This window comes from Dunckerocampus dactyliophorus, chromosome 6 (assembly GCF_027744805.1).
Source record: "Dunckerocampus dactyliophorus isolate RoL2022-P2 chromosome 6, RoL_Ddac_1.1, whole genome shotgun sequence".
NCBI lineage: Eukaryota > Metazoa > Chordata > Actinopteri > Syngnathiformes > Syngnathidae > Dunckerocampus > Dunckerocampus dactyliophorus.
The window spans coordinates 8,351,248-8,375,507 of NC_072824.1; the positions used below are offsets into that span (position 1 = coordinate 8,351,248).

The window sequence follows — 24,260 nt, forward strand, 5'->3', positions numbered from 1 at the left end:
TTAAGTTTAAGGTTTGCAAGTTCTTTATGCCCCCCCGAAATGTCGTTAAATTGTACAAAATGTTATGTTTTGGGAGTTATTCCGTAATACACTAACCTGGTAAGACAAGTGTGAGATGGTCTACCCTTGGTCTGGTGGAGCAGAAAACTTCCACCTAGACAATCTGTTTTTCTCTGACGGGAGGCTCAATGGGGCACACTTTGAAGACCCCTGCATTAGCCTGAACAAAACTCCGGAGGAGATTCCAGTAAGTTATTTTATTGATGTTTTCATTGCAAATTATAGCAAAATAAACTGATGCTCAGCAATAGCACATTCTAACATCCACACATACATAAACGTTGTACATTATTGCTCACATTGCCAAGCACACCTAACATACACGAGCACAGTTTGGTAGTTGTTTTTGGATGTGCCATTGCATATTTTCCCTAACTTGGGTGGCCTGTAATTAAAAGCATGCATACACAAGACATACAAAATACACACGACTGCAAATACTGAACCAAATTTATTTGAATCCTCCAGTAGAGTCCTGATATTCATGGAATAAAACTGCTTTTCTGGGAGTTTGACTGAGCCAAAATTGGGAAAAAAACACTGATGAAAAAAAAAGAGGCAACCTGTGAAAGTGCAGACAAAACATGAAAAATACAAAAAGAATGTAGCGAGTATAACAGTTTAGCAACAAATAAGAAATTAATGACGTTTTTTTAACTGATATGGATGGGCTATTGGTAACTTTTTTGAACACAATGAATTATAATTTCAATGCTCAACATTTTCCAGTAACATTCATTTCAAACAAACAAATCTTGCTCAGTCAGAGTGTGCGTACTTTTGATGAATACATGCCGAGCCGTGTGAAGTTATGTGTAGCGCTACACTACCCCGAAACTACGCGTTGCAAAACCAGACAGCACAGCACATATTCTAACGTTGAATACATCTATAAACACCATTTGAACCAAAAATGTAATCGTGAAAACACGAGCGCATGATGATGAGCGGTATTTAAACACTAGAAACATAGGAAATGCCCTTATTTCGTGCAATGCCACATACTAAAGTAAATTCCCCTACATTCCTCCAATATTCTTTAGAGATGATTGACTTTGACATTTTATACACAGAGTCTTACTAACTTTCATACATGTCATGAATAGACTGCAATCCCAGTGACCTGGAATGTCGCAAAATGATTTTAACGACGTGTACAAAAACCACCAAGCGGTACAGTTCGGTACAGCTCCGTTGTACAGTTTGGAATGGTCAACAGAGGGCGCAAACGGCATAAATGGTGTGACACTAACCAAACACTAGATTGATTAAATGCATTACGAAGTCTTGTCAGGCATCGACGGTTGTCATTTATGCTGCTCGTACTTACGAAAACTGATGTGTGCACTTAAACGATGGATCATAGTCAGAATAAAGGTTGAGCAATTAATCCACCATAACATTTTTATTTTAACCCAAATTAGAAAAATAATTCCGTTTTTGACAACAAAATCAGATCGGATTATGATTGGTCAGGCCACTGTCGCAAGCTCTGACAGCAAGCTACAAACTACCGCCACAGTTGGTATCGGTATCTGGTGGTATCGGTGGTGGTATTATTGTGGTATTATCGACAAAATGCAAATCAAATACGGAGGGACGGTTCTGTGCGTATCTGGCATAAGCGAGCCAGTAGGAGCAGACAATTTGCTAGTTCCTTAGTAGCCATACGACTACGGGGTCCAGCGGACGGTATCACTATTGAGGTTTCTAGCATTGTTATATTTACCATTATCCAAATCTGCAGACAGAAGAGTGGTCTTTTTGATTTGTTTTGAGTAATAGTTTGAAACGTCACCTTTTTTTTGGTACCATACACTGCTGCGCAAGGGTGCCAAAACATTGACAGAACTTGACCACGAAAAGGCCTAAACCAAACAGTACTGCTTGGTAGTTAAAGTGGGAATACAGGCATGATTGAGAATAAAGGGAACAAAAAGTAGAGTGTGGACACCTGCGCTCATCGAAGAGTGTGATGGTTGGATTATTTTGGTTGGTCACAGAGATCAAGTATCTTCCAGTTGCATCACGCTCTCTCTGCTTGCTCCTCTCCCAGTCTGTAAATGTGCCCACTTAGACATCCTTCAAGTAGAAAACAAACCATTCCACCTTGCCTTACAGGTTCCAGATCAGCTGCTTGTGCTTCAATCATAACATTGTTATGTTGTCTAACTGAGGCAATCAGGTATAAACTGGTCTGGGACCCGCTCAGGCCACCGGTCTTGCTACTTGGGCTAAAAATGCTGGGGCTGACCACAAGGACGGCCTAGGAGACAGATGATGTTGGGTTGTGGGGGGAACCCATTTGCGTTAGAACCTTATCCAACCACTGCAGGGGTCCATGCAGGTGGATCTCGATCCAGCAGGGGGTGCTGGTCACATCCTGGCGATGGTACTCAGCTCCCCAGCCCTGGGACACAGAAATAAACAAGCATTGCTAAAATGGACTGGGACCCTCAAGAGCAGGAAAAATGTACTGACCCGGATATAAAATGGTATTTTTTTTCATAGAAAAAAAAGCTGAAATTTTTACTTCACTGTAAAACATTTTTTTTCTTGCTCCCGAAAAGAACAACGGTGATGATAAGAATGTTCATGCTCATGCTGAACATTCTTTTGGCATATATGGCTGTACCGACCTTCACAAAGCTCATGCGGATGGTGCACATCTTGGTGAGCTCGTACACAGCCTCAAAGCCGTGGTTGACCGACTGGGCAAGCAGCTCAGCAAACTCCTGGTTGTTGAAGATCTTCAGGCTGCAGCCACTGGGGATCTTGCACACGGTGGTGGGGTGGAAGCCGTGGTGGTAGTTGCAATTGCGACTCTGGACGAAGATGCTGCTGTCGCTCAGGCACTCGGCGTAGACCTCGCCGCCGACATAGTACAGGTGGACACCTTGAGAGTGTGGGGAAAAATCAGTCAATAAATAAAATTAAATAATCCATTTGTTTTCTTTGTTGAAAAATACAAATTGATTTGGACTCAGTTCTTTTTTTTTACCTTTGCCGATGTGCCGCCGGGTGTTCTCGATGGTGGAATTGCGGTTAACATTGGAGAGCAGACCGAGGCAGAAGCGGTTGCGGTTGTTAGAGGGATCAGTGAAGCCATCTACGAGCACGCTGGTGGAGGACGCCTGGAAGGCCCCGCCGACGCGGTTGTTGAGCTCATAGTAAACAATTGAGCACCAGTGCTTGGGCTCCTCGTAGGCCACGGGCTGCACATCTGCACAGGAAACACATTTCAGAGGTCACAGGGTTCGAGCCCTTGGAACAAAAAGGATATTATTCTAATCTTTGGAGGTACAATTGTTTGTCTCAATTACACTTCTATCAGTGCTTTTACACATACATTTTCTTTAACCATAGGAAAGGTACTTTGAAGTTAAAAAATAAGTGTATAATGTACCTTTAAGGACAGATCTAGACTATTAACATACAGTACACTGTATGTACAGTCAGTCAGTCATGGACAATCAGACTGATTTACTCCGTTTGCCGTGTACTATTTCGTTATGCAGAATCAAGTGCCCAAACAAAAGCACACTACCACTGTCCGTGCAATCTTTCTTGAGTGAGACTGCTAAATAACCAAGAAAGTTACGAGTGCCTGCAATTCAATAAAGAAAGTGAGAAACATTATTGAATTCAGGAAAAAAACAAAGTACAAAGATGGCATTCGCATAGCCGATCTCACCAGGATGTAAGGGAAATCTGCATCAACAATTAGTTCCATCCTTTTGGAATGAATTAATAACCAAAACCGAGGCATCAGTCTACAGAGTTACATCTTGGCACTAAAAGAGTGATTCCAGCTGATGGTATACTGTAAATATCACATATCCTGGCCACACTGTACCTCCGATATCGCATAAAACGTGCGATTGAATCAAGATCGGGAAGTTCTGGGCTTGAATCTCCATTGGGCATCTCTGTGTGGAGTTTGCATGTTCTCCCCGTGTGTGCGTGGGTTCTCTCCGGGAACTCTGGTTTCCTCCCACATTCCAAAAACATGCATGTTAGGTTAATTGGTGACTCTAAATTGTCCATAGGTATGAATGTGAGTGTGAATGGTTGTTTGTCTATATGTGCCCTGCTATTGGCTGGCGACGAGTCCAGGTTGTACCCTGCCTCTCGCCCTAAGTCAGCTGGGATAGGCTCCAGCAGTAAGGATAAGCGGCATAGAAGATGGATGGATGGATGTGATTGAATCAAGACATGAAACCTACTGGCAACATTAATGTGCATCACGGCAGACCACGATCGATGCGACACATCCCAAAGTATGTCTGTGGTTTGTGTGCCAACCTTTGTCGACAGAGGCGACAATCAAGACAGGAGGTCAAAGGAAGCTCGAGTTGATCTTTGATTTTGTGGATTATTGTATTGTAATAAAGTGGAACCTCATTTAGCATTTGCCCCGGTTAGTGTGTTTTTTGGTTAACGTAAAAAAATTACGTCACAATTTTTGCCTCGGTGCGTGCATATCAGGCTAGCGTACATTATGGTGCTCGTCTTGCTGTGTTATTAATACACTCCACGAGTCCATCTGTATTCTTAATACAACCTTCCCTTGTTTATCATAGTTCATTGGTTAATTTCCGCGAAGTAGGATTTGATATTAACAAATTTAATACTTTCGTAGTTGGAGCATAGAAAACCTGTTTATGACATTCGAAATACGGGTTTTAATATTGTTAGAGCCCTGTAGACATGAAATAACACCCCAATAGTCACCTTTACTTTCCTATTATTCTTTGTTTACATCACAATGCACAGGCTACAGGATCACTGCAAGGATATAACAGACGGCCGTCGCTAGCATATCAAGCTACCAGGCTAACTAGTTAGCCTCTCCAATGTATTTATTCTATACTTAAAAGGAAAACTGCACTTTTTTTGGAATCATCCACAATCCTTATGTGACACATAAACACATATGTCTTTCTCTTTTCTGTGCGTTAAAAAAATTTAAAAACAGACTGCTCAGTACTGCACGTAATGGGATCCACCTATGCCGCCTACAAAGACCGCTATTAAAACACCTCCAACAAGGTTTTATGGTTTTATATAAATGCTTTGACCATGTAGTACAGTTACATTCATGATAACATGTAATATTTACAGTATATTGCTGTATTTTTACCATTCTTAACATTACCGGAACTTCAAAGCACTCGGTGCATTGATTTTACATAGCAACGTCGTAGAAACGAACGCCTACACCTTGCATTAACTTTTCCAAAATCAGAAAAAAAAAACAGCATCAGTGGTGTCAGCTCAAATATGTAGCTTTACCTTTTTTGTAGTGTTCTGAGACGTTGTGAGCGCGAATGTTAATAATAATAATTCTAACAATGTCGCTGTAGCTTGGTTATTTGCAAGTCACATTATATGTAAATACGGCATTGTTGCCGCTTTTTGGAGTATTTTTCAGAAGGCTTAATAGACTAAATAAGTGGGTCCCATTACATGCCGTACTGAGCTGTCTGTTTTTATCTGTATTTATATCGCACAGAAAAGAGAAAGACATATGTGTTCATGTCTCACATAAGGGTTGTTTATGATGGGCAAAATTCCCAAAACGTGCAGTTTTTCTTTAAAGGGATCGTTTGGTTTTTTGACATGAAGTTGTATGACATCCCCATCAGCATTGTCGTCCACTAACACGACTTACCCCCCACATGGTCTCCTAAGTCCATCTCTGGTCAGATTTCTGTGATGAAGAATGTAGTTCCGCTTCGTTGCTGGAGACAATTAAGTAAGTTGACTAATACTTAACAATATAGTGAGGGACGACTGTATATTTTTTAATCAGAAAACCTCCTTCCTTGTAAGCATGCCATTAGCTAGCCAACAAAATGGAAACGGGAACCGGGAGTTATGTCGCCTGTCTATGATGTCATCATGTCATCATTTGTGCATTATTTTGAGTCTTTCTTGCTTCCATTGTGCAAGGTGGCTGTTATCTTTAATAACTGGCAGGAGGAGCAATGATACAACCATACCCTGGGCTTTCACTTGGTGGATTATTTTGAGTCTTTCTGCTTAGTTCCATTGTGCAATCTGGGCGTTATCATTAGGACACTAACTCCAGCAGCAATTCTGAGTGGTGATTTGAGAACATTCCAGAAGGACAACTGTAACTGAAACCATGTCCACCAAGACTCTCTTACTGTAAATGCAGGACACATATAAGCCTGCATGATATGACATCATCTCCATCGTGTGTTAGAAGCATCAGGTGATTCTTGGGTTGATTGCATCATATCTTCATCATGGTATCCTAATGGCAGCAGGTCAGTTCAAAATTGCACTAATTATTGTACTGCAGAATGAATCTTATCGCTAAAACCTCGTTACCACAAGCAGAGGTGATGTCAGGAACCAGCCTTTTATGAGCCTCATAAAAAAGCTGCTGGGAAACCTGAGCCACAGACACAACCTCACTGTAAATGGTCAGATACACACACTTTTATAACAACACACTTTTATAGCAATGGAACTCTTGAACCTGCATACCAGGTAGAGCAGGTGCAAAAAGATGGAGAAGGTATAAAAGTAGAGATACCTGCCCGGTTGTTAGTCTCAAGAGGCAAAGTCGGCACCAAGAGGTTGGTGTCCATCGGCTGGGGGCAGTCCTGAGTCATCGGCTCCTCTGGGGGCATGTAGGCAGGAGGGGGCGTCTCTGCATTGCCAAAACAGAAAAAGTTAGGTGACGTGTGGAGGAAGAGGCAAGAACTTATTGAATTCACCTGGCATCTGGAAAGGGCTGCCGGGGTCGGAGCTGGAGGGCGAATGGGGGAAAGTGGCGTTGCTGCCGCCGCCCGGTGAGCTTGGGAAGCTGTTTCCCGGCGAATGGGGGAAGGGTACGGGGTTGCCCGGAGCAAAGGACTCTGGGAATGTGGCGTTCTGGGGCATGTGTGGCTCATTCTGCTGCAGAGGGTTGCGGAAGCGGGGCAGCATGGTGTGCTTGGCGTTGAACTCGCTGTTCCTCGGTACCAACACAGGGGGCAGCACTGAGAGCAAAGACAGATGTTGTTGAAACAGGAAGTGACTAACAATTGGATTATCTGTATTTCTGTTGGTACATGAACTCATCTGTTTCATGTCAGGGTGTGAAAAGTGCACTGAGTCATCAGTAAGTCAGCCAAGGTCACATCCTTCATTTGTTTTGTCTTTTCAGGGAAACCATACTGACAGATATTAGAGTGTTTATGCATCATTAATGACGTCCATGAGTGTTTACTAAACTACAATAACATTCAGAAATTTGCATCAATACAGTATGCAATAAAAATACACAAAGAAAGTACACTCATTGTACCATGTGTTTCTATATGTGTACAAACATCCCTGTTTCTATAATTTTATCTGCTTACTGAGAATCTCTGTACATTTTTTGAAGAGTCAGCCTCTCCTCTGTCGGCATCTTCCAGCTGTATTTGTCTCTCACTCTCAGATTTCTGCACTGAAAGGACATTTGGAGGCCAGCCACTCTTGAGGAATTCATCACCCGAGAGGTAAAATATGTGAGGGTTATTCAGGTGCAGTGCATACAAACCGTGAAGATAGGCCCCCCGCTTGTGCCTATAAATAGTTGATGGCAGATAAATAAAGCCTCTGCTGATATAATAGACATCTGCAATGCATGCTCACTGTGGTTTTTATTCAGAGGGCTGACAGCTGAGGTGCCTGGTGGAATAGTGCCAGGAGATTGAAAGGAAATGTGTTGTGTGTATATGGGAAGGGGTAGTGTAGACAGACAGGTGCTCTAGGGTTGAATCACCTCCAGCCCTCGCTTTTATCCCCCTCCCACCGCCCTCGGCTGCTAAAACAAAAAAGTGTGCAAGGCAGGCAGCAACTCTTTCCTCCTATTGTATGTGGGTGGCGGGCTTCCTGTTCCAGCCATCCCAAAAAAACAAAAAACGTGTGCAGGCGTGTTGTATGTAGCTATCCTCACTTTTTTCACATGTAAAAAAAAAAATCACATTTCAGCAAGCATTTTTATTATAGTATATCTTGTCATGGGCCGATACAAAATAAATAAAATTAAATATAATTTAGAGTAGTCAGATTTGCTATTCACTGAAAATGAATCAAGACACAGACATTATTGTCTCAATAGCTGGCAACACAAGAAAGGCGCAAGATAATTGTGTCTTGCCTACAGTCAAGCATGGTGGTGGTAGCTTCGTGGCCTGGGGCTGCATGAGTGCTGCCGGCACTTCATACATGAATTCCAACATGTTCTGTGACAGTCTGAAGGAGAGCATCAGCCCCTCATTTGGAAGACAGTTTTCCGACTTGATAAAGAGCTCAAACACACCTCCAAGATGAGTGCCTTGCTGAGGAAGCTGAAGGTGAAGGAGTGGCTTTAAGAGATGTTTCCTTCAGACCTGAACCTAATGGAGGACATGTGGGGCATTGTTAAGTGAAGGTAAGGAAGGCTGAAGAGCACGAGGTATCTACCAACCTGTGCAGCTTTGATGAATTTCATGCCCAAGAGGATTATGGTAGTGCTAGAAAACAATGGTGCTCACACTAAATATTTCTGGAAAGGACACGATTAAGACATGTTCACTGTGAGGTGTGCCACCTATTTAGATAATGGCTGTGCGTTGACTCATTTTCAGTGGATAATATATCTTTACTGCTATACAAGCTGCCCACTGACTACCATAAAGTATATGCAAGATTAATTTCTATAGTATTTCCCCTTGAGAGAACGGTTGCTGGTGTGTAGTCACTTCAGTGAGATACTGTATGTCCCACAAACTCTAATGTGACAATTCTCAGGATGTCAACACTGACCTGGGCTGTCCACACGTTTGTAGTGGTAAGGGTTGATGCACACGTCCTTCTGCTTGGAACCAAACGGGTATTCGCAGCACTCCAGCGCCTTGAGCTCATGGTGAGACTGCAGGTCTGGCCAGCGCCACACACGGCAGTAGATGACATGCGGCAGGCCCTTCCTGTGGGACACCTGCAGCCGGCCATCCAGCGAACGGGGGATGGTGACGCAGCTGCTGGGCTGACCGGGGCAGCTGAGCGCCCTCTCCAGCTCCTCCATGGCACCCTTCTTCTTCTTCAGTTTCTTCACCAGGGCGTCCACGGCCTTCTCGGCCCACTTCTCCTCCTCGTCGCCCTGCTTCCAGCCCAGCAGACGCTTGACGGCCGGGCTGGTGAAGGAGAAGAGCGAGGTGACATTCATGATGGATGGGGCAGCCCTCCCGCTCTCCTTCTCCGCTGGGCCAAAAGAAGGGTGGGGCGACAGGTGGAGGTCCAGTTTTAGAGAAGAATCACTGTTGAGGTCTTTGAGGATGTCCAAAAAGTATGATTTTCTGCAAGACAAAAATGAGGACTAGAAGAAACCGAACAGAACAACCAAACATTCCATTTGTTCACCCCCGCCCCACAGCTACAATGGTACATTCCAGTCAGAGAACACACTGAAACGCAACCTCAGGTAACATCGCAAAGAGATGCATGGACCAGAGACGATACACAGCATTGACACCTGCTCAAACCCCTGTACTGGGTTCCGCAGTAATATTAATTAATTTATCTGTACAAACCACTGTATGAGTTGCTGGCCCCAGCATAGTTTTCGCTTGAATAAAGAGACACTAACAGATCGGAAGAAAATTTATGACTACAGGGCCCCCGTGCCTCTGACTCCCCCCGACACCTCACCATACTTGCCCAACTCTTTCAGAAGCACTGCCACATAACGTAAAAAATCTCACTGATTCAAAGTGAGATTTCAAAAGGAGGTCATTGCATTATAAGCGGAAGTAGATCTTCGGTGAACAGCCAGCTGAGGAAAAAGTTCTACAGTGCTTCAACAATGCCCACCAACAAACAGTCGGCCTAAGCCAGTACAATAAAAAGGAAGTGCATGGATAAATCTGTCCAATGACTTGGCTCCCAAGGGTGCCATTCACCGGAACATGCATACTGTATGAGTTTTTAAAACAAAAGTCGGCGTGATGCTTCTCGTCTTTTTATGTTTTCTGTGAACGCATAAAGGTGGCAGACACCACAACTGAACAAACAGCATGTGAGCGTGGGCCACTAAGTGACTCATCACTGACTGTAAAGCCTTCAGTATATTGTGTTTCCCACCAGCAGGAACAAATAGATCATTAAGAATGCTCGCTAAGTTATTCTTGGCCCCCTCTTCAGATTATGGGATTAAATTTCGATTTCTATCTTTGTCGGATAGCACACATATAGACCACGTTGGACAGGTGCTTTTTACGGTATATTGGTCACTTACTAAAAACCAAGCACCCTGACAGGAACATTACAATATCTATGCTATATCATCTATACTTAGCCTGGCCTCAGGACTGTACTGATCCAACACAGTCATGCTGTACAACTAGGGCAGGAAAAAGGGGAGTGTGTGGCTATAGTATCACACATCTGCCGCAGCGGACCAACAGGAAACAGATGGTGTAGTTGTGTCTTCATGTCTGTCATCACCATCACAACAACAGCATCGTTTCCTTTCTGCTGTGTTGTGCAGGTTTTTCCACAGGTGCAGGATGGAAGTTTGGGGGGGGGGGGGTTCCAAAACGGACTCCCTCCCTGACTTTTATCAGTCTGCTTTTTCATGCTTTGTCTCCATGACATTTGCATGTCTCATGTCTGTGAGGCTGCGTCCAAATGATTACGTTTGTAAAAAATGCATGAAACCATCACTTCCTTGGGTTATTTATGCATGGCCACTAATGATAACCATCTGTTGTGGTATTTTCAACCATTTCTTGGAGGCTTTTGTCACTTTCTTGGTTGTTTCCAACACTCTTGCACTAAATCAACACTACAGCGTTAAGTATAGACCAGGGGTCGGCAACCTTTACCATATCATATGAGATATGAAAAAATAGCATTTTTAGGACGTCCCCACGAACTCTCCTAATCGAGCGAGCACACACAGTGATTTTTGCATCAAAAATAAGGGGATTGTATTTGTAACATTCCTACACGTGTTTTGACCTGGACGTGCCACACTGGTGATGACGTCACTAAGTGTCACTGCTACTGGAGTGTAAACTAACGTCCAGAGGCGTACAAAACGTCCTTACTTTACATATTGCCCCCATAAATGTCACTTAAAAGGAGTTTCAAATAAGGCCAGATGATTTAAATATGAATACTGACTAAAGTGAAGAAAAGAAGATGCGAATCAACTGTATTTCACAGGTCAACTACAACTCCCATGACCACCACATACCGGAAGACAATGACATCACAGACAAGCAGACTTCAACGTTTAACGTCTTTATCATTAAAAGTGCTAAAAAAACCCCATCCATATAAAGCCTGCCGTGCTTAAATCCAATGCTTCATTTCCTAGTATTGATTAAATCGATTACCTCTTAAACGATGTTAGATTGATATACTGTATATGCCATCCTGAATGGAAACTTGAGAACCCAGACTGATGTAGTTGAATCATACAAATATAAATCAATGCATCAATGTAGTGAATGAATCGTTACACCCCTAGCAGTAGCTGCAGTTGAGTTTGGAGCGTTCGTTCACTTCTTGAAAGTATGTTTGCTCTGCTCAACCCTCCGTAATACAGTAGTTCCAAAATCACTTTTACGACCATCTGCAGTTGTGTACTTTCAGAAAAAGTTGAGTGCTTGTTTTGAACATGTCTTTAAATGTTACATTTTTGTACTGTTTGCTAATTTCGTGTCCACATAGTATCAAGCAGACAGGTAAGCCAGTGTATTAGGTAGCAAAGGCAAAGGAATACATTGGAACCTCGGTTAACGTTAGCATACAATATGGTGCCCATCGTGTTATTAATACACTGCGTGAGTCCAACAGTGTTCTTAATGTATTTTTTCTCAACAAAACATCCCTTGCTAGCATTCTAATAGCTAGCTTAAAAAAAATGGCAACCGGAACCGGAAGTTACGTACCCAAGATGTCAGCAGTGGTTGACTCTCAAAAATGTTTACACAAAACACGTTTTTATAGTTTTAAATGTTCATTTATCCCTTTCATTCATCATTTATATGTGTTTATATGCATTTTGAAATGTTTTCTGCATTCCATTCCATTCCATTCCATATTCCTCCACTTATCCGGGTCCGGGTCGCGGGGCAGCAGTCTTAGTAGGGAAGCCCAGACTTCCCGGTCCCCAACCACCTCCTCCAACTCCACCGGGAGGACACCAAGGCGTTCCCAGGCCAGCTGTGAGACATAATCCCTCCAGCATGTCCTAGATCTTCCCCGGGGCCTTCTCCCGGTTGGGCATGCCCGAAATACCTCACCGAGGAGCCATCCGGGAGGCATCCGGACTAGATGCCCGAGCCACCTCAGCTGGCTCCTCTCGATGTGAAGGAGCAGCGGCTCTACTCTGAGCTCCTCCCGGATGACCGAGCTCCTCACCCTATCTTTTAGGGTGAGTCCAGCTACCCTACGGAGGAAACTCATTTCAGCCGCTTGTATCTGCGATCTCGTTCTTTCGGTCACGACCCAAAGCTCGTGACCTTAGGTGAGGATGGGAACACATATCGAACGGTAAATTGAGAGCTTTGCCTTCCGGCTCAGCTCTCGCTTCACCACGACGGTCTGGTACAGCGACTGCATTACTGCAAACGCTGCGCCGATCCGCCTATCGACCTCACGCTCCAACCTTCCCTCATTCGTGAACAAGACCCCGAGATACTTGAACTCCTCCACCTGGGGAAGGACCTCATTCCCAACCCGGAGGGAGCAATCCACCCCTTTCCGACTGAGAACCATGGCCTCGGATTTGGAGGTGCTGAGTCTCATCCCAGAAGCTTCACACTCAGATGCAAACCACCCCAGTAAACGCTGCAGGTCACAGCCCGATGAGGCCATCAGGACCACATTGTCCGCTAATAGCAGAGATGAGATCCTAAGGCCCCCGAAATGGACTCCCTCGACACCTTGGCTGCGCCTAGAAATTCTGTCCATGAAAATTATGAACAGAATCGGTGACAAAGGGCAGCCTTGGCAGAGGCCAACGTTCACCGAACACAGGCTTGACTTACTGCTGGTAATGCAAACCAAGCTCCTGCTCCGGTTGTACAAGGACCGAATGGCACGTAGTAGCGCGCCACTAATCCCGTACTCCCGGAGCACCCCCCACAGGAAACCGCGACACCGCGAGGACACAGGCGAATGCCTTTTCCAGGTCCACAAAGCACATGCAGACCGGTTGGGCAAACTCACAAGTACCCTCCAGTACCCCTGCAAGGGTGTAGAGCTAGTCCAGTGTTCCACGACCAGGACGAAAACCACATTGCACCTCCTGTAGCTGAGGTTCGATTAACGGTTAACTCTGGCTCCAAAAGCTTGCTGGGCCGAGTGAGCGAGGTGGGCGCCGTTTAAAAATGTCTGCCAATTACCTCCATTTTTATTGCAGTTATTTGCTGGTCGGAGGCGTAACCCCTGTGACGTAATGACACGGCTCCCCACGACAAAGGAAAATGAAACTGGTGTTGGAGTCAGTTTGCAGGCAACACTGGTTCCAGCCTGCCGCGAACTGAATCCAGCACCAACACCAAAGTTCGCTACAGTGGAAAAGGGTTATGTATGACTGACAAAAGGGCTCACTTCGTTTATACCTACTGAAAGCAATGCACAGAGTGAAGCCTCCTGTCTGTTTGGAGGCGGGAGACGAGGAAAACAGACACGTGTGAATTTTCATTTATTGTGTGATTAATGAATTAATTTATTATCATCCCAGGCCTAGTGCCCACAAGCCTTTTTTTTTTTCTGAACGAGAAATCTTGTCACATTTTAATCTCGCTTGTGCCACAACATCTTGTGACACCCCTAAGCATTAGAAAAATGGTTAATAACTTATGGACAAATACTTGTTAAGTACTGCAAAGATTTTTTACTTGATGATAGCCATGTTTTTCAACCAATATTGCTGAAATTACACACATACTCTTGTTAGTCCCCTAAAGGTGTGCACCAAATTTCATGGTGATTCGACACACTAAACACACTAAAGTTACAGTGCGTTGTCCGTGTGCGACTCACTTAGTATGGGGTCAACTTTAGGGTTTAATAACAGCGCCACCATGTGGTGTATTTGTCAGAAGAATAATAGCGCAATTTTTTGACGTTTTGACGAATTTTTTTTACCTTTTGTGCATCTCGGTTCAAAAGTAGAAGAGTTACACAAACACGTGTTTTCATTGTAAATGCAGCCTAAGCGTACTGTAGTTTTCCTGGTATGTAGCTTTCCTAAGTGGTTGGTTGCCAGCCATTTAATTTTTTCATATAAAAATGCCACTGCATTCCATTCCTGCTGTCACACAGCAACGCCAACCAATCAGTTTCTAGCTCAGCCTTTTTTTGGTACCGCATCACTGTGGTTGGTACACCAGCGGATGGGCAACAAAATGTGCTAGGGTAAGCATCAGTTATGAAAAACATCAGGACAGCCAGACATTTCACATTTACTGCATTTCAGATGAGAAGATTTCACACAAAGTGTTGCTTAAACATCTGGGCCCGTATTTACAAAGCATTCTAAGGCTTAAAATAGCTCTTAGTGACGTCACTCTTGGAAAAATCTTAGCATTCCTCGGGTGCTAAGATTTTTCGGACAATTTTTACATGCTAAGATAAATGTTACTTACAAAGCGTGTCAGGCCCTAAGAGAGCTCCTAAGGCGGCAGAATGTTAGGAGTGGGGAGGAGGGCTTTTAAAAAGCCTAAGAGTCAGCAATCACAGGAATGGCTGACAGCTGAGTTTGCGTCCGCCATTAATATCAAATACATTAAGTAGTAGAATTACCAGCAGTAAACATAACAATAAGCATATGAATATAATATATGGGCATGTCAATGAGGAACGTTCAAACATTTTCAAGACGAGTCACAATTCATTTAATTTTGCTGAGTTTCATCATCATGGCATAAAATTAATGTCACAATTATACATTCTTTAATACAGTCCAAATTTTAAGTGATCTTGATTTTACTGTCCATTCATCACAAGGAGTGCATTTTTTCTTTCTTTTTAGTTTTTTTTCTCCCCCTTTTTGAAACAACCAATCACAGCTCTTAGAAGACTGTGCCATACCTAGCAACGGGGTCAGGTTCAACCACACCACCTCACTCCCCTCCTTGCTCGAAGTTGCTCTCAGGAACTTCTTTAATCACTCATGAGCTAAGATTCCTTGATGGGAATTTTTAGGCTAAGTTAGGAGCGTTTTGCGAGGACTCTGACAAGCTTTGCGAATACGGGCCCTGGGACACACTTCCAACTGTCCTCTGCTGTCTCTTTTGTGGCAGCTGGCAGCCATACTCTAGGGACATTTCCACGACGCCCCCCTCCCCGAGCAGTGAGTAACATGTGAGTGCAGGCTGACTCGAAGGCCCCGATGTGGCTGTGAGTTGAGTGTTATCTGTTGAGGCATTCAAAATATAAATAAGGACATTTTCCTCCTGGTCTATATATAGAAACAGACAAGGATGTTTTGCGTGGCCTAAACAGGAATTTGGTGCAAAAGCATTTTGAATGTTCCAGCCAAGTGCACCTGCACAATCTAGATAAAGAAGTGGGCATCATTGAGAGGTTGCAACGTCCACGTGTATTATAAAAAAAAAAAAAGATATTTGATAGATTATAAATGTTAATACAGTAGTACCTCGCATAACATAAACCTCCTTTTACATAAATTTCACTGAACATAAAGAATTTATGTAAAGTTTTTGCTTCGTATTACAGAAGAAATTCCATATAACATAAAGCGTCAAGTCAGTGCAAGTCTTTTTTTTTTCAATCAACTTTATTAATGCCTCAAGTCGGTGCAAGTTCAGACTAACACTTGGTGATGCCTTCTGACGCATCACGCTCTCATTGGCTGATTTTTGGGGCACCACCTACGCTCTCATCTCATTGGCTGAGTTATACAGCACGTACGTGAGTTTGTGAGAGAGACAGGTTTCTCCCTTCAAACTCCTTCCTCTTCGTAGTCCCCCTGAAACTAACCTAAACAATTAAGTTAAGTTACAAATTAAAATTTTGCACACAGCATTATCATGTAGTGCGTGTGCGTTTGTCTGTGAGACCAGCTGACTCTTAGACTCTTTGAGTCGCGTTTCGACTCAGGCTAGTCCTCCTCCTCCTTCCTGCCTCCACTTGCGCTCCTGATCAAGACATCTCGTGAACGGTAGGATTGTTTTTGTTTTTCAGTTTTATTCATTTACAGTAATCTCATTTATTACCTTATTTTATATTGGAATGTTACTCTACTATGTTTATGCTAACGTTTTCTTATATTTTCCCACCATATTTGGTGGACTTTGAATATTTTGAAGTGCCAAAGGGGTGAGTTTGGGAAGATCTTGGAACGGATTAGGCTATTTACATGTATTTACGCTTTGTATAACATAAAATCCCTATAACATAAAGGTTCTCGGAACGGATTATTTACGTTGTAGGGGCGTCTACTGTACTTGTTCATTGAACTGTGTTATAAATGTATTTTCTGTATGATTCCAATGGTTTTTGACATTTTCTTAAGTATAAATCACTGAATTTGCACATTTCATCATATAAGAAGTATGTGAGAACTGAGAACTGTGGGCCGCACTTTGGACACCCCTGTCTTAAGAGCCTGAGCTGGGCCCAATGATGGATTGCGATTTGTCTTTATCAGCATGTCGCCAGTATGATGATTGCAAGAACATATTTTTGCTAATCAAAAAATAAAATACAGTGAAATGTCATACCCTGCAGTACTCTCCCTCACCATCAAGGGGAGTGGGCGTGCATGAGCAAGTGAGGCAAGTGCTTGTCGCTGCCGTCCTTATATAGACAGGAGAAGACAGCGCAAGCTCTTTTTTTTTTACTTCATGGAAATACACAAACAGCAACAAGTCAAATGCAATAAAAATACTTTTTTGCTTTGCTGAACGAACGAATGAATGAATGAATGAATGAATTTTTCACTGCCAAGATGGAGGATTATATATCTAAACTCAACAGAAGGTGATCAGACTTTTACAACAAAGTAACAGAGCTTTTACTGTAGAAGGACAGGGAGCAAGCACTCCGCTGTGCACGTTTATGGTTTTCTGATCCGGACCGATGCAGCAAAAGAATAAACAAAAATTTGGCCCTGATTCACTTTACAGTCACACTTACAAATTGTCTGTGTAGCTGCTGTATTATTCTCTTTCCATACTCATGTTAATCAAATGGCTAATTTTCGGTTCATGGCTGGTTACTCTCCAATAGACGTCTGTAAAAGTGTACTAAGCACTTATTCTTTCCTTTTAGCTAGCTTAATGGTTAGCATAGGTTCTCTGTCTTATCTTAGCTAATCCTCATCCTCTTTTAGTGATACTGGTACTCATAAAAAATGTACTTTATTGCTGCCATGGAGGCGAGGATTAATAACTTAGAAGGACATTCTTTAGCCATGATAGCTACCGCACACTCCATTATATTTTGCAGCCAGCTAGCAGAGCAGCCGGCGAAGCACAGACATGGATCGAAAATCCATGAATTACAGAAACTGTTGGGTCTCACAGCACACAACTATGGTGAGTTCAAGGACGTGCAAAATCTCAATACTTGATGAAAAACATAATTGGTGAAGCACAAAAAAATGAAGATGTAAAGTTGTGGGCTTTCTAACAGTGGTACATATGTGTATACTGTACATTTTACATGTATTATTATTATTATTATTTAGAAATTATTACCGACTTATGGTGAATGAGACATGTTTTCTGCGTGTTTTCTTTTTTTATTAATGAAAAATATGGTAAAAAAAAAAAAAAAAAGGTTTTTTACTTCTTTTTTTTTTTTTCCAAGAATCGACTGTAGGGCTTTGAATGGTATTCGGGTGTCTACTGTATTAGATAACCACAATATTACAAACATCTCTCAATATGTGTGCAGTGCAGTTGTAAACCACTTCAAACTCCAACCACAACAATTAACAAAGTGTTAATTTAACACCACAGCCTCATGTTGCTGTGCCACAAAGTAAAATGCTACACAGATGCCAACAGTGGCTGCGGCCTTCCTTATAAAAGTGGAAACACACCGCCGCATTTACCCGGCAACCTCGTAAAAACACTCACATTTGCTACTACACGGCGCTCTCTCTATCCATATTGCCTCGTTATGCTGGCCTGATGGTCAGAGACTGTGGCTAATGGACGCAGGTCGGTGCAACACGGCCAGGCGGTGGGTTTCGACCCGCTCGGCGCGAGCTGTTAGCGGCCACACAAGCCCCACGGATCGCTTTGCATCGCTCCAGTGTCTGTTAATCAATTTAGGCCCGGGTTGTGCAGGATGAGGAGGCACTAATGATGCTCTGCAGCCTCCCCCGGGGGGGACGGAGCATTATAAAGAAGCTACATTATTTATCAGTTGGGTCCTGGACGGGGGCCTCCATTAGCCCCCTCTCCGTCCCCGTTCAATGGGGTCACTGGCTATAAACAGAGAAGCGCAGGAAGGGAGAGTGATGGCGGCAGAAAGGCTTTAATGCAGAGGGAGAGGGGAGCAAAGTGAGAGTGACAGTAATGCCACAGATCTGAGACGCAGTGGGTGTTTTTAAGAGTCGGAAGACTCGCCCATATCTGCTCTCCAATGGATGATAAAGAGCAGAGCCCACACAACAGGCAGAAGTAATAGACATCCATATAATCTCTGACAATTCCGATGATGATTCTTTGTCATTGTCCGTCGCATCAAACTTAAAATGATGAACTAAGCTGAAAAATGCTGAATATGAAGAAAAACACAAGAAGCCGCTGAAATTCGCTCCAGCTCGAAGCTGGAATTTGAAATCTCCCAGCTATTTTTCACACAGAGCTGCCATCGTATGCAAATAATCTTCTCACAGACCTCAGCGTCGCACCATGTAACGTTTTAAGATGAGCCAAAATGGCATCAACGTCTTCTAAATGAATCATCATCATGATAACATTATTTTATATTAAAATCGTATGTGAAAGTACATAAAATGATGAATGCCAAATAATTTCACAAGTGTATGTTTTTTTTTTTAGATATTTCTGGTTCTTTTTTTTCGGGGTTGGTGAAATTGCAATTTTTCAGTAATACCTTGCCACTTCGTGGCTTCACTCTCTCACGTTTTTTAAAAAGTATATGAATTAATGAATCTTTAAATTCAATCGAAATAAATCGAAATTGATACATTAATGGTTCAATACAGCCTATTTTAGTCAAACATATGCATATTTAAGAAAATGTTATGTTTTTTTTGCCTAAATTAAGCATTTTCAAGTATAAAAATTGACTAAAATACAAATGTAAGGCATTCAGAAGGCGCATTTAAAGATATTGTGGTAAGTGGTATTCTATACTGGTCAATAGGTGTCAGTAATGTCACATTGATGAAACAATAGCAATCGCAGGAAGTATGGTACAGAACAGGAAGTAAAAAAAGAAGAAGGAACTCTCCCAATGCTAACATGGGTGGGCCTATATTATGGCTTATTTATGTCTTATATGTCCTATTTTCTCTTAATATGTCTACTATATTAGGGAATATGTGCATAAAGGTGACTATGGGGAGTTATTTCATGTCTAGAGGGCTCTAATAATGTCTTTAAAAAACTTATTTAGAAGGTCAGGTTTTCTATGCTCTAACTGCAAAAATATTCCCTTTATAAATAAGGAATTCTACTGCACAAAACTTCACTCATCACGGTCGGGTTTGGAACCAATTAACTGCAATAAACGAGGGATTACTGTACCAACTTTGTCTATCGGTAAAGTAGTTCAAGTCTGCATGTAGTAGTAGTATGTCCAGGGAGATACATTGTGGTTGTCTATGACTATGCATTTCTAGTATTTTGTAGCTTGTAGCACAAAATTAAGCACAAGGTTTTTTCAGGTTGACTTCTTATATCACAAAATATGCAAACAAGCTAGCTGGAAGCTAAGTGCTAGTGTGGCGGTGCTACATTTAGTACGAGCCGTGGGCTTTACTTCTACAGTAAGCTTGACTCACGCTTGAGCACCTCCATGAGGTGAGAGTTAGCCCCTTTCACACAGAAATCTCGCAAAACTGGTGCCATACCAGACCCATGACAGCAAGCCTTGCATTTCACCTGTGCCTTTCACACAATAAGTGCAATATTGCCATAAATGTATGCGAGCTCATCCAACGGCGTCAGCATCAGCATCATACTTGTTGGACAATTGCGTTCAAAACAACAGGGCGGGATAAGTGACTTTCACGCCCTGTTACAGCTACGATACTACTATGTCAGCATACGTAAAGAAAGCAGCACTGGGAAAAGGACAGCTCTGACAGGCAGCGTAAAAAGTAGTTGACTGCTCGGGCTAGCCACTGATTGGCTCGCTAAATGTTTTCTTTATTACACTTAGACCAGTTAATGCTAAATGCTAAATTTACATATTAACAAGTTGAGTGATTAGTTTATTTGTTAATTTGAGTCACAGTTAAAAATGTTACCTAAATAATTGCCAAAACAGTTAGTAAGACTTTAACGAACTCCGGTAAAATTGTCCCAAAGGTTTGTGCTGGTTGGTACCGTTAAAATGGTCGTTTGTGCTGTTTTGGTTTTTGAGTTATTGCAGATTATTTTCTAGGACAATCAACGTTCACCCAACCCCCAATTTTCTCCAAATTAAACAAAAATAGTCACAATTGTTTGCACTAGGTTTGTGCTGTTTTGTGCCGATAAAAGGATTGTTTGTGCGGTCATACTTTTTCATTCATTAAAAATTCAAGTGTGAAGTGACAACGTCATCAGCCCCCTGACATACTCAGAATGAAACCAAAATAGTCAAATTCTTTTCTGCTTGGTTTGTGGAGTAAAAATGATCTATTTCTTTTTTTAGTTATAAAGCTTATAACAAAGGTCAACCTATGCTCCAATTGCTCCAAATTAAACCAAAATACTCACAATGTGTTAGGTTGTGTTAGGTTTGTGTTAGGTTTGTGCTGTTGTGCGCCGTTAAGATGGTCCTTGGCGCTGTTTTGTTTTTTTGAGTTATGACAGATTATTATATCGGTCAATCAAAGTTCATCCAGCCCCTCATTTGTGCCATGCTTTTAAGTCACGATAATTTGTGCTAGGTTTGTGCTGGTTTGTGCCAGAAAAAAGATTGAGCTTGGATGAAACAATAATTCTGTTCCATTTCACCACATGTCAACATACACACTGCTATGATACCAGAGCCACATCGTTGTACACTTAGAGGCCATCCACACAGAACCATTTTCAGGTCAAACGGCAAAGTATTTTATCATTTCAGCCTGTCATCCACACAGAAACAGCAGTCTGTGTGCCCTGAAAAGGTATTTTTTGGGAGCAGGAAAATCTGAAAACGCCGGCTCGTCGTTTCCGTATAGACGAGCAATCCGCTGCTCTTTTAACACGATGACATCAGTGACCCGTCGCCATCATGTGACCAAAAGTGAGCTTTGACGACAAACCAACATAATATCTGAATATTTCGAGTGTCATGACTCACCGCTGTCGCCATTCTCCCGGTATTTTCTTGTTTTATACTCCCAAAATAACGTGTAATTCCACTTTTGTCGTAAGTCTAGACAAGCCTTGGACAGCGGAAGACGACGGAATAATGCGCATGCGTCCTTTCTTCTTCTATAGTATGGTGTGTGGCGTGGTTCCGGCTGCGTGTCTGTTCCCAGCGCCACACGTAGGTGTGCTTTGTTTATTACATCGTTTTCACTCAGTGATCCATTCCCGTCGGGCTGTAACTATTTACTAACCCGGGACAGTGGGGACACAAATTTTTTTCAACCCGCCAACAAAAAAAAAAATCTCAGGAGCGTTGCCGTGTGGACAGGGCCTTAGCTACGATTTGGAAGTGTTGACCTCTGACTCCCGCCCCAGTCCAACAAAAAGGTCTGAAGACAGCTATCTCAACCATGCATGGCACTCCGTGTTGTAGGGTTAGCGTCCTGTTAGGAGGGACACCTCGACATATGGCAGCAGCCGATGTTGTCGTCTGGGCCCGTGTTGTGACTGCATGCAGGAATGCTGCTAACCTATATTTACACTTTTGCTTGGAGTCCTTTACATGAAATGTTTGCTTCATTTTGAAGAGTATAGTGAAGTGAAACGGCGACGGAGGACAATAACACAACTAAAGGTCACAATTCACGGTCATGTGATATGTCATCAATGATGCTCACACACTCAGTGACTGACACACACATTAGGATGCTTAAAAGAGCCTTGGTGGGAGGATAATACAAAATGTAAGATAAAAAATGCTATTTAGCTCCAAAAAAAATCCCACGTACGGAGACTTCATAGTGACAGTCACTAATCATTGATTTAGTGACGTCAACATATGCTGAGGTGAGATCTAAAACATGTAGTGTGTTGTTATTCAAGTGTGAAAATAAGTTAACCGTAGTGTATCAAAACCATACAAAATGAAAAGTCAACCTTCTGAACTGTCATTCAAGTGGAAAAATAAGTGAACCACCGCAAAAGAATGCATAAAACATTCTTAATGACAGTACGAGTGGAAAAATAAGTTAACCACTTTAAATATAATAACATAAACTTACATTCCTATGGCATAAAATAACATACAACTAAAAGTCAAAAGTCAACATTTTTCACTGTAGTACAAGTGGAAAAATAAGTTAACCACTGCAAAAAAAAAACAATAAGTCAACCTTTTTAACTCTAGTACAGCTGTAAAAATAAGTTAACCTCTGTAATTAAAAACATAAATCTCAAAGTTAACATCCTTAACTGTTGTTGAAGTGTAAATAATAAGTGAACCGCCTTTAATAAAATAACATAACACTAAAGGTTAAGCTTCTTAACTGTTGTCAAGTACAAAAATAAGTTACCTGCAGTAAATGCAATACCATAAACTAATGTTAACATTCCTGACTGTCATTGAAATGTAAAATATAAGTTCATTGCTGTTCTACAATAATATAAAACTAAAAGTCGACCATCTTAACTTTTATTCAAGTGTAAAAATAAGTGAGCGACTGAAAATAACTGAAACTTAACATTCTTAACCGTCGTTCATGTGTAAAAAATAAGTCCACTGTAACTAAAATAATATAAAACATCTTTTCTATGCTAATACCATAGATAGCATGTCAGTATATGAAGATTTTGAGGACTAAGCATGCATTGTGGAGGAAAAAAGTAATAAAGCACGTGTAAATAATAGCAAGATAACTGGCTATTTATCAAGATGAGCATGTTAAAAAGTAAAATTGTAATAGCCACGTTGTGTTTACAGGTATCTTGTTGCATCTGGAAGCATTACAACTGTACCAGGCAAGATTTTAATGACTTTATAGACAATGAAAAAGCCTAGATATTGTTGTCATTGAGTGGAAATATCACTATGTAGAGTTGAAAGCGGGGAAATGTGCCACAAAGTGGAAGAAAAAGAGGGAAAAGTCCGCAAGGCTCTACTTTGCAACAAAAACGGCACAAACAAGCAAAGCCGACAGGGAAAAGGGTGAAACGTGTGGATAAAAGCTGAAAGTGGATACAGTAAAGTTAAATACAAGCGTGTTTTTAAAATAATGTTAGCATTACCTTGAGAGGCTTGTGCGGCAGCAGCAGGATGGTGTCCCCCTGTAGTGAGCTCCACTCCGCGCGTGGCGTGATGCGGCCTGGCGTCAGGGAGTCGCGGGGTCTCATCACCCTCCGCTCCTGCGCCAGTATCACTGCGCAGCACAGCCCGCCCCTCCCCCGACAATAACAAGACCTACTTTTTTTACGCTTCTTCGCTTCATTTAGATATTATGTAACTCTGTGTGTGCGGACAAAATGTGTCCCTCTCTCCAAGTTTTAAGTGGTTGTCTTTTATTCCCCTCCCTGTTTAGTGGTTAGTCACTTAAAAAAACATACATCTAAATGTAGGATGATGGTACTCTATTGCAGTGAAGCATCATGTTGTTGTCTTATGTCTTCTTTTTCCTCTTACTTTTCCATATTTAACCTCACATGTCGAACACAAACAAAGAATGTCCTGGAAAGTCAAGCACATAAACGTAACATTACATGTAGACACCATTGTGGGGGACAGATTTTATTTAATTAAAGGTCCTCTTAAAAACAGGAAAACTCTCCTGGTTATCCTCTTTATGACAGAGAGGTTCTTTGACTGGTGTTGTTACAGTACATAGAGCCCTCTGCTGTTTTTGGGGACCTAAT

The 24,260-nt window shown here is 42.2% G+C and overlaps 1 protein-coding gene across 1 annotated transcript; it reads right to left on the reverse strand.

The window, feature by feature from the left end:
* Positions 1-492: 492 nt before the first annotated feature.
* smad1 (SMAD family member 1) lies at positions 493-23,755 on the reverse strand. The gene is made up of 7 exons (XM_054778595.1): positions 23,640-23,755; positions 8,872-9,401; positions 6,813-7,076; positions 6,629-6,745; positions 3,062-3,283; positions 2,700-2,956; positions 493-2,470 (listed from the first exon to the last, which is right to left on the reverse strand). The coding sequence occupies exons 2-7, from the start codon at positions 9,269-9,271 to the stop codon at positions 2,327-2,329; spliced, it is 1,404 nt and encodes a 467-aa protein (XP_054634570.1). The 5' UTR covers positions 9,272-9,401; positions 23,640-23,755; the 3' UTR covers positions 493-2,326.
* Positions 23,756-24,260: the final 505 nt, after the last annotated feature.